This window comes from Euprymna scolopes, chromosome 33, assembly GCF_053919585.1.
Source record: "Euprymna scolopes isolate OS-2025 chromosome 33, ASM5391958v1, whole genome shotgun sequence".
NCBI lineage: Eukaryota > Metazoa > Mollusca > Cephalopoda > Sepiida > Sepiolidae > Euprymna > Euprymna scolopes.
In genome coordinates, this window is record NC_136514.1 from 69,588,092 (window position 1) to 69,599,985 (window position 11,894).

The window sequence follows — 11,894 nt, forward strand, 5'->3', positions numbered from 1 at the left end:
GACTAGAAAGCCTCCAAGATCTCCACCCCCTCCTAACTGCGATTTTTTCTTCCCCATCCTTCCGCCTCTAAATTTCACCCATCTTAGAGAGAAAGACATCAATCACTAACACCCCCCACCACCCTCCAATTTTTCTTTTCTCTCTTTCGTTCCATCTAGAGGGTACCCCCCCCCCCTAGAGACTGTCCTGCAGGACCTCAAGTTCCTTTACAAATCGAAGTAAAATGGGCGATCTATCAATTAGATGGGGGTCCTACTAACCATTTTTGTATTTTTTTCCTCCCCCGCCCTTGGCACAAATGAATTATTGTAATATCATTATTGTTTTCTTTTTGTTTTTACACATCAATAAAAATTGTTATAAACAATTGGGTTCTAAGCAGGTTATTTTGGATGTAGCAGGTAGTCTAGTAACTAGAATGTTGTCAGTTCAATATATTCAGGATTTATTTCCCTTAAACTATATTCAAGTAACCATTTCTAATTCATACAAGGCAACAACAAAAAAATGAGCTCTTCAATTACAATTTTTTTTTTGTTACTTACTGAAATGTCCAAATGTAGTGTTTTGCATAAAACTTCAATCTCGAATTTCAAATTTAGTTTCAAATCTTGTTCTTGATGTAATTCTGCAAGTACATTCATTCCAGCCATTGTCCAGGGATTAGGCGGCTTGAAAACCTAGCAGAAACATAAAAAAAATAAATCTACAACACATAAAAGGAGAGATGCATACAATTACCTATTCTGTACCTTTTCTCCATCAAAAAATGTTCGTGTTTGCAGTCTAATTATAGATTTGGTTAGTGATTGCAACTATCAATATAATAGATATGCAGTAGATGGATTCGTTTTATTGTAAAAAGAAAAACAAAATACAAATAATGAAAATTTAAGATTAACACCCTTCCCCAAATTAGATTCTACTTAAAAAAGCACCCACCTTGAAAAAAGTTTGTTAGAAAAAGAAACAAAAACAATATTTTAGTGCATTCTGTCTCCATTCACCTTTTATATATTTCCATCGTTCTTTTTACATTCAGTTTAGAGATAAGGAAACTCAAAATCAAACAAGAACTGACACCAAAGTGAGTTCTCATACAGAACTGTGAAAATCTTAAAATTCATTTCTATCTAGTTCAATTTAACACCAAGCATTTCAGGAGGTTCAAAGAAGTACAAAAAAACTGTGCTTATCATGTTCTCTTAAAACTTATTTTTACTCTCATTATCCTGGAACTCATTTGTTTTAAAATAAAGTTTATCTATTTTCTGGCAAAATATAATGAATACAATTTTTTTTTCATATCTGTTGCCTATGTCTTATCAGGTTTATCAAGGTTGGAAGGATCAAACAAAAATCCATCATCTAAGAAAACACACGCAAACAAAGGCTAGGAGCATAAAATGAACTTCATTTTTTTATACTGTAATTATCAATGACATTTGCCAGTATTTTTATTTATTTATTTATTTTTTTTTTTTTTTTTTTTTTTTCAATTTTTTAAACATTTTTCGGACCCTTGTAAATCAACTGCCTTATTTATAAAATTACCTAGTCAATTTTTGCAAAGTTTTATTTTATGATCTATAGATTTTAATCATAGTTTAAAAACAATATCATTTCATCATTAGTATTAGAAACGGAAAATTTAGCCTAACAAAAATTAAAAGAATCATTTTTGGAATCAGAAATTCGGCTCAAATTTTCCAGATTCCAATACCTCAAAAAAATTATTTTTCCGCTTCCAATTAATCATCCCAACAATGTATATAAAAGTTAGCAAAGCATTTCTTGCAAGGCATAAAAATGATTAAATGTTTTTTTATAAATTTTCAAAATTAAAGTACAAAAATTTAATTTGAAATTTATCAATTTTTAATAAAAAAGAAAAGTAAAATCAGAAGACCTTCAGAATGTTACTGAAAGCACTAAATAAAATTAAGGATGCTTCCAGGGCACTACAAAAACTAATTTTTTTTGCCTTCCTATTCTCTCATGAGAATTTTTTTTTAAATGAGCAGTGAAAAATAATTAAAACTCAGGCCTACTACTGAAAACACTAACATTAAGGAGACATCCAGTGCATTACTAAAATTATTTTTAAGTACTTTATTTCTTATTTAAAAATAAAACTACTCAATTTTACATGATTTTTTTAATATACAATATTTTCTTTCCATCACAGGTAAGATTTTTTTAGTCTTTCATATGCGTAGAATTCGTTAAGAAGAACTTACAAATATACTGTTACTAAAGGCAAAGTAAGAAAGAAAAAAAACACTTTAAAATAAGTTTAAAAAAAACAGAACTTATCTATGTAAGTAGAAAAGAAACTTATCTTGCTTTTAACATCTAAGTAGGTAATGTTTTCATCTGAAATGCATTCGTCAATCTATACAGAGCACTAATAAAAACAAAGTTTCTAAATTCCCCATCTGGTTTATTAGTATTAAAATATGTCCTTAAATAACATGACCAGCAGTAACAGTGTTTTAGTGTTAGTAGCATAGTTTTTTTTTTTTTTTACTATTTGTATATATGTGTCACTTACTCTATCTCTCTTCCTTTGTATTCCTCCTCTTACTATGTAATCTTAAAAATCTTGAAATTTCAAAACAAACTTTCAACATTTTTCAGAAGCAAAATTTTAAAATCCTCTAAAAACAAATGTTTAGAATGAAATAAACATTTTATATATCTTTCATAAACAAATATTCAGTACATAATGAAATAAAAAAAAATCTAGATAAAAATTTAAAACATAATAAAAAAAAAAAAATAAATTAAAAAAAAAAAAAAAAAAAAAAAAGAGAATTAAAAAGACAGCAAATTATGTCCCCACAAAGCAAAAGCACCTAGAAAACATTTTGTATCCTAGTGCTTTCACACAAGGACTAATATATATATATAACATACACCTCCAAACACTTGGGCAACGCCAGGTTGAAATGCTAGTGTGTGTAGGTGTGTATATATATATATATATATATATATATATATATATACTAGCATTTCAGCCCGGCGTTGCCCGGGTGTTTGGAGGTGTATGTTGAGCAAAAAAAAAAAAAAGCGGTCAATTTGTTTAAACTTTGACCCCTATTTTGACCCCTTAAAATTTATTGTTTTGGGCTCAAATCAAGTTATTAAGTTAGATCCATGTCCAAGGAACTTATATCTAAAATTTCAATTGTTTATACCCGAAATTGTCCGAGGAGTTTGGTAGAATTCTCAAAGGTCAAATCATTGAACTTTTACCCCTTAACAGCCAAATGTCTGGCCGAAAACCAGTCACAGATTTTCCCAAATCTCAGTACCCTGTATATCAAATTTCGAGTCTGTAGACTAAAAATTGACAGTTATTGCATAGGGAAATGTAGACACACACAGACACTTTCACTTTTATAGATATATAGAAAATGCAAAATATCTTTCCCATTGCTACATACAAGTGGGATTTATAGCTCAATTTTAGACCGAAGTTACTAAGGCCTAATTTTAAATCTCGCTAGGTCTAGCAACAAAACACAGGTTTGTGAAGGACTATATTTTACACACACTATCATTAAATGGTTTCCACCAATCGTAAAAGCAATACTCTTCTACAGAAGGAATTAAGAACTTTCAGTTATTAGTCTCATAACCAAGAAGGTAAACAAATGAATAATTTAACAAAGTAATTCTGACACTTCTAGTAATAGATTTAATAACTCAGTCATTAGAGAATTCAACACTGATGGTTAGTGTTCGAGTTTTGGATCACGCTATGCTCTTAGCTAGACAAAACAGCTGTTTGTGGATTACCTATATACAAACTTACCTTACTTTTGGCACATGATTGAAGAACTTTGGCAGTAAATGGCACCACATATAACAATTCTTGGGCCCCTTTATTATAAGCTTCATAAAGTAAGGCTTTCAAATCAATATCCTATGATGAAAAGGAAAAAAATGAAGTCAAAAGAAAAAGTTACATTAGACAATTTTAAAAAATATACAAAATTAAATAAGTTCTTTAACTAAAAATGGAAATTTCATACAGGTTCCCAGAGTTCAAAAAGAGGCATCTGAAGGTCAGCTTACATCGACTAAGCATTGTGAAACCAAGATGAACATTGCACAAAATTGACTTTCATTAAAAACAAAAACTTTAAAACATGCACAAAAGAACACAAAACTTTTGAGAAAAAAACAGTTTTGGTATATTCAAAACTGATACAAATAATTATAAAAATTCAAAATAAAATTCCTTCCTCAGTATTCATACTTCATTTCTGCTTTGTAAGATCAGACATGTTTATCTTATAGTAGTTATTTAGCTATTATAGTCAAGTGGCTATTATAGTTAATAGCTACTTGACATCTAAGAACCTTAAGGTTTTGCATTGATAGATTGTATACATTATGACAAAAGTGTTCAATACAGTAGATAGAGTAGGTATATTTTAACAACCTTACAGTCTTTATAATCTTATATACAAGAAAAATTACTTGGCCTTACAGTACTACATATAGTAAGGTGTATATAGTAATCTATGTTGCTCAATATCATAGAGCAGGTGTTTAAATGCAGAAGAAATAATAGCTCTTTTGTTATGATGTTATATACTGGTGTTGTTGGGGAGCCATCTATATAATATTTTGATTGTTCTTTCCTTAGTTTATGTTACACTTTGAAAAAGATCCAATACAATTTTTGAAGGCCAGACTACTTGGAAAAAAAAGAAAAGAAAAAAAAATTCGTGAAATTTGGCTTTAAAAAGATCAATCTGGCAACTTTGAGCAAGAACATGAGTGACCTCTTTTACATAGCCTCATTTTTAAATATAACAGTCATTGTTGAAAGTGTGATAAACAAACTAGTAATTTCGATGTGCAGCGGTTCTTCACTGAACAAAGTCAGCATAACATAAAAGCATAAAAAAGGGAACATTTGAAAAAAAATCAGGAAAAAAAAAAAGAACATTGTCTGCCAAAGAGGAGCTGGATTGAAGGAGTAAATTAAAGATTTTCTCTTACAATGCGATTTTATTATTTGTATTGAACCATTTAGCTGAATATTACTTTCTCAGTATTTATATGCACTTATTAATTTATCTTACTTAGGCCAGGTCTATATTTAAAACACAATGAACACTATTTTCTATAGAAATGTTAATAAACTAATATATGCTGCGTGTTGTTAGTTTTTCTGCCCAAAAAACTCATTTTATTTTTTACACTATCCAAAAAAAATATCAGCTTTGTTCATTAAATAAATTTCCAATTCCGTGAAATTTCCACAAGTCAAAGTAATAATACATTATCATATCTCATAAGTCTAATCTGCTCAAAGCCATAGAAACAATATCTCTAAACACTGCGTTGCCTGGGAAAAACAATTTTGTTATATTTTAGACGAGCAGGCCACCCGGCATTGCCTGATCGTAAAATACGCTTAAATATGATATATGGATTAATGCAGATTTTGTATTTATTATATTCGAATATAGTAATGATTTTAAAAAATTAATGATTTGTGCGCCACCACCGAGAATCGAAACCAAAATGTTTAGCCTATAATTTACTTTTTCCTTTGATGTTAATGCCTGAGCTATGAAGATATGTTTGCTGCAAGTCTAAAAATTAAAACATGAACCAATAGCTATTATGTTACACATGCATATTCGTAATGCTGTCGTTCGACCTTCACCTGGCAAACTTCCATTTCTTTAATTTTCCCGGGCTAAAACCCAAATATAAAGTATGGGTTCTAATACCCTATATATCAAGTTTTATGTCTGTAGGCTAAAAACTGACATAGAAGTTTGGTAGGCAAAAGTTTTAAACAAATAATACAAATATATACCCGCACACAAATATAAATAGAAAGAGGTTTGTGTTTACAATAAACTTTTTATGCAAATATTACGCAAGTCGAAATCATGTAGAATATCTGCATGAATATAATATATAATTACCTGTAATAGTTAACTAAAGATGAGTGTCCCATTAAAAAAGGGCTTTTAATATATCAATACACAAAAAGAAAAAAAAATTTATAGGAGCATAGATAAGAAAAGCTATATAGCATAGGCCAAGAGTCAATAGTTATATTCTATTACATTAAATGTAATTCTGTATGCGAGTCTACAAAAGTCAGAAACTACAGAGACATGCTCATTCTTTTTTTTTATATTCATTTTCTAATATTTTCATTCATTTTTCACTAGTGTTTCATCCATTTTTCCTTAATTTTTCAATAAAATTTGTCTACATTTTTTTCTTCATTGTCATTCACTTATTTTCATTTTTTTCAGACTTCATTTATTTCATTTAATTTTTTGATACATATCTTACAATCATTTCTCATTTTTTCATTATTTTATCATTTATATTTTCATCCTTATTTTTCATCCATTTTATTTATATTTTGAATCATTTTTCATTAATTTTTTATCCATTTTTCACTCATTTTTTTTATTTTATTAGTTTTTTTTTATTTTTTAAAAATTAAATGTGTTCATTTTTTTAATTTTTAATTGTTTTTTATTCATTTTTCATACAACTACTTTTATTTTTCATTATTTTATTCTTTGTTTTCCATCGTTTTTCCTCCATTTTTCAGTCACTTTCTTTCATGTAATTTCATAGTTTTTCTCATTTATTCTCATTTCTTTTCATCCAAATTTTTTTAATTCATTATTCATTTATTTTACAGTATTACAACTGCTAAGTATATATATTTGATCTATTTTCTTTCTCAACATCACTTATCTCATTATTATGAAATGAGGGATGGGACAAGAAATTAGGAATTGATTTGAAGCTATTTGTTCTACTTTGACTTGTCTGGGATTAAAAATTCTAAGATTACAGTATTACTTTTTGTAAGTGGTATCAATTAAATCTTTTTGGACTATTGCCCTTCAATATTATGCATCTAATATGTTGATTTGAAGGGGAGGAAAAATTAGGAATTGCTCATGCACATTGGAACTACTCAGCATAGGTAGGAACCAAAAATTGTAAGACTACAGTATTACTTAGGGTAACTGGTATGGATTAACTTTTTTGGACTATTGTCTTTATCAACATCAGTTATCTTTATATCATTGTGAAATAGAGAATGATATGCAAAAAATTAGGAATTTCTCGACTTAGCATTGTCCAGGATTAAGGATCAATAATCACTGGATTTGAAATTTAAAAAATTCAGAACTGCAAATATGTCCGCATCTTGGATTTGTTTAATCAATTGTATAAATTGACTTTAGATGTTTTTTTTGTTTATTTCTACACATTTAGATAAGCACCATTTTTATTATGTTACTTCTAAATATCCTACACTAGAAATTATTTTCAGTAGAGCATATATATACTTTCTCTTTTTATTGTCACTTTGTATATAACATTAAATGCTTAACTAATCTCCAATTACATAAATTAATAATATTAACACTAACAGCATAATTACTAGAATTCATAAAATTTTAGATTGTTTTTTTTAAAAATATTTGTTTATTAAACTAACAAATATTTTTCCAATCTGTTTTTATTTTGCTAAATATATGGTTTAAACCTGATTATATTTTATTTTCTGTTATTTTTGCTAATAGTTAAATAGTCAATTGTCCTAAAAGAAAACCCAAATAAAAACTTACTATTTGTAAAATCGGCTTGTTTTTTGCTAATGTCAGCATTCCAAGCCAATGTCCCAAGTTTTTGAGTAGAGATCTGTCCGAGAAATTGGCAACACCTTTATCACTTCGTAGCAATACCTGTAAATAACAGATACACATAAAAATTTACAAGAAATATAGCATTTAGAAAAAAAGAAAGTTGCCTTTTGTTTTTTAATAAAAATCTGATATTTTTAAAATTTTCTAACTTATTTAATTCGCAGATTGTACATAATGTAGAAATGCAAGTAGCAATTGACAAAAAAGCTGAAATGAGAGGAGATGAGCCCCCCCCCCTCCCCATGTGTAGGTGTATGTGAAAAGGGCAAAACAAAAACCAACTTTCTTTGGTTCCCCTATACTAAAAAAAAAAAAAAAAAAAAAAATTGTATGATATACATGCCAGTGACAAACCAAAATTAAAATCTTGCAAAAATTATGCCAATTGATCAAGTACTTTTATTTTTAAATAAGAAAATCAGGTACTTGTACAGTTTAATCAAGACATTAAAAAATTGAAAATATCAAAAAAGGTTATATTGTATGTATCCGTTTTAGACTGAAGATCTCCAAAAAAGAAATTTCACTTAATTTGATCAAGTAGTTTTTTTTTGTTTTTTTTTACAGCGGAAAAACACGTTTTTATGAGAGCGCGTTGAAGTCAGCCATTATGGAATTTATTAAACATGCCATGGGGAGATCTTTAATACTAGCTTTTCTTCCTAAAAATCGAAACTTTTGCTTGATATCATAAATTGTCTTTTTCACTGTAAAACAAAAACTACTTGATAAAATTAAGTGAAATTTTTTTTCGGAGAACTTCATTCCATAATGGATGCATACAATTTAAACTTTTTTTCGATATTTTCATTTTTTAATGTCTTGATTAAACTGTACAAATGCCGAAAATCAAATTTTATGAGTAACCGAAGAGTAGTTATCTCGTCCACCATTTAGAAAATTAAAAATAGAAAACAGTGAAAAGGATAATTCAACAATAATTCAAACTTGAAAGATTTGCGCTGTAATGTTTACGAATTCCCATTAATCATTTGAAAATGATTTTCTTTATAAGAATAAAACTAATTGATTAATTTATGTAATTTTTGGAATATATTTTCATTTTGTCACAGATACACGTATCATTCTTTTTTGTTTTTATTTAAAAAAAAAAAATCAGTTTCGACAAAGTATAAAGCAAAAGAAAGACAGAATGCATGATTGAAAGGGTAAAAAAATCATAGTAAACCAGAACGAGTGGAGCATTAATAAAGTGGGCATGGGAAATAGTTTTCATATAAAAATTCAAAGCTGGGTAGGGATACAATAACGGAAAAATTATTAGAATGTTGTAAATATTTGTGTAAAATGTAAAAAAAACTAATTTAAAATATCTTTTTACCTTGATATTTCTAAATGTCTCTTTCAAAACCATCGAATAGAAGTTGTTTATTTGAAGAACATCAACAAAATTGGCATATAAAACATGGAAGTTTGGTTCAATGCTCGCTCTTTTCATTACCATATACATAGCAATCCACGGGACATACTCGTCTGTCACATGCTCCTGCAACTCCTCAGCCTGCCAAAAGAAAAAATAAGTAGGCAATTTTTTTTTCAAAAATAGTGCTTAAAACTAGAAAAGTTATTTCAAACATACACAAGTCTTTTTTTCATAACTGAAATATTGAAGGTACGTCTGGCATTATTATTGAGATGTAAACATTTAAAAAACGGTGTCAAGTGAATAGTCTTTGTGAATCATGATCTAATGAAACAATTGGACATGTTAGACATAACAGTGGACTTAAAACTATGTAGAATCATTTCTCCTAGCAAACTATGTAGAATCATTTCTCCTAGCAAATTCCCCAGATATCTTAACACTAAGTGAACCTAAAATACACTCTTCCACCCTCTCTAACCAATTTAGCAGGTCTGGTTATCTCCCACTTTGCTGTAATATGCATGGACTCAGGAGTCTATATTCATAACACCCTTCTCTTGACTAGAGAATCCAAACAAAAATCTCTGAACATATATACTACACACTGGATAATGTAGGGAACACTATGGCAGTAGCCCTAGATATATCTAAAGCCTTTCATGGTCTTCGTGAAAATTAAATTATATGGTATTACTGGACAAATACGCAATATAATCGAATCCTTCATATATAAGAGAAAAATACAGGCTGTTCCTCATGGTCGTAAACCAAAACAACATGATATAAATGCGAATATACTACAAGAGTCGATCATTAGACCTTTATTATTCCTCATATAAATGACCTCACTGATGAAATTGTCTCAGATGGTTGTATTTGCTGATAACACCACGCTCTATAACCGACATGAGAGAAAAACAAATGAACACATATCTAAGGAAATGGTTAACATTTTAGAGGAAAACTTCTAATCTTTAGTGGAATAGGGTCAAAAATGAATGGTAACCATGCTGCCTTCTTTTAATAATTATAAGAAATCTTCTCAATCACCGATAGTCATAACTAATGATACACTACCTGCAAGCTCTTCATTCAAACTCCTCACATTCACAAGTAACATGAATTGGAACAATTATATTGAGGGCATTACCAAGGCTGCTGCGCAGAAGATGAGCTCTTTACCATACTAGAAAGTTACACCTAAAAGTATTTTGTACGTCTACAAGGCCATCATTCACCCATGCATGGAGCATTGTTGCCACATCAGGGTTGGTGCATCCACTCCTAGTCTCACTCTTAGACAGGGTTCAGAAAAGAGCCGCTAACTTAATGAGGTTTTTTTTTACTAGTGTTGGGACGATTAATCGAAATCAGAAATTGAACAAAATCAAACTTGTGGGTATAGAAAAAAAGTTGTACTTATTTAGCAATGCTAAAAACAATGATTTTATTGTATTTTTTCTTTTGTTTCAAAACTTAATTTTCCATTGTGGTACTAATAAAATAGTTATTGATTTTAATTCCCAGTAAAACTAAAATCTACAGATCCATAAGTGTATTTTTTAGATTACATGCATTTTTATGGTAATTTAAAAATAAAATGAAAAAACTTTAAATATTTAGACATTATAAAAGAATTGGAAATCATCAAAATTAAGAACAGAATCAGTAATTGTATTGGAATCAGGAAAATATCAAGATTTTCACATCACTATTATTTACATAATCTAAATCTCATAAAATAAAAGAACATCATTCTCTGTTATCAATAGCTTTCTTCTTACAAAATCAATATCTAATTTGTCAGTTTTTCTTGTGGATATAAATAAAATTTAATTAGATTTAATTTCTTTAAAAAACTCGGGGGGGGGGGGGTCAATAATTATTTTTAAATAGTAGTTATCTTGAGGAAAAAGATAACCAACTATTCTCCAAAGTTACTTACCTTTGATTGACAAAAACAAAATTAGGAGAAAGACATTATAAATTAAGACACTCCCGAGTAACAGCAAACTAGGTACATCAGTATTAAATTAATATTTTACCTTTTGCACCATGTTTGACATGGACAGATTGTTGAAAATGAAGAAAACTTTGTCTTGAAAGGCTTCAGGTGGAACGGCAATCTCTTCTTTCTGTTGACCAGCGAGAAGAGTGTCAATATTTGTAGCATTTGCAATTGAGGGCTAGACAGAAAAAGAAAAAATTTCATCGATTTAGAATTACGCACTAAAACTTTGACATTTTTTTTTTTACTGTATATTAAGATGGTTGATAAGTATAGCATTTAAAATTACACATGTTAATTTAATAAGAATTTCTTTTTAAAGTGAGAATAGTTATTATCGATTGAAATTTAAAAAAAAAAAAAAAAAAAACTATTCCAGAATCAAGATGTTTTTATATTAGTTCTTTCTATAAATTAGACCATTTATTGGACAGCAAAATTAACTATTTGTTTGGTTTTCTAATTCAATAATTTTTTATTTTTTTATTTTACTGTAACCACACAGTTCTATTTACAAACATTTTTATCTCATAGCCAAAGGCTTAGTAATTTACTCCTGGAGATTGCAATTCAATTTTCCTGTTCTGCAAATAAACATTACAATTTTGTAGTTATCTCTAGTCCTTTAATCAATGATTAAAAAAGTATTATCCCCACCTCCGCAAAGGACAATAACACCAAGCCTCCACTAGCATCGAGATAAAAATAAATGTGTTCATAAGGATTACAGTTTGTAACCTCTGCATGTTGGACATTATGTAAACATGCTGTCTAGCA

The 11,894-nt window shown here is 28.8% G+C and overlaps 1 protein-coding gene across 4 annotated transcripts in view; it reads right to left on the minus strand.

Moving 5' to 3' along the window:
- Positions 1-11,894, minus strand: part of LOC145258285 (CCR4-NOT transcription complex subunit 1-like) — a 267,943-nt gene that overhangs the window by 135,295 nt on the left and 120,754 nt on the right. For all 4 annotated transcript variants that reach the window (XM_080116291.1, XM_080116293.1, XM_080116294.1 and 1 more), the window contains 5 exons: positions 11,155-11,295; positions 9,065-9,244; positions 7,645-7,761; positions 3,822-3,932; positions 547-681 (listed from right to left, as the gene is read on the minus strand). In XM_080116291.1, coding sequence (XP_079972417.1) covers positions 547-681; positions 3,822-3,932; positions 7,645-7,761; positions 9,065-9,244; positions 11,155-11,295 — 684 coding nt within the window. The remainder of the gene's footprint in view (positions 1-546; positions 682-3,821; positions 3,933-7,644; positions 7,762-9,064; positions 9,245-11,154; positions 11,296-11,894) is intronic.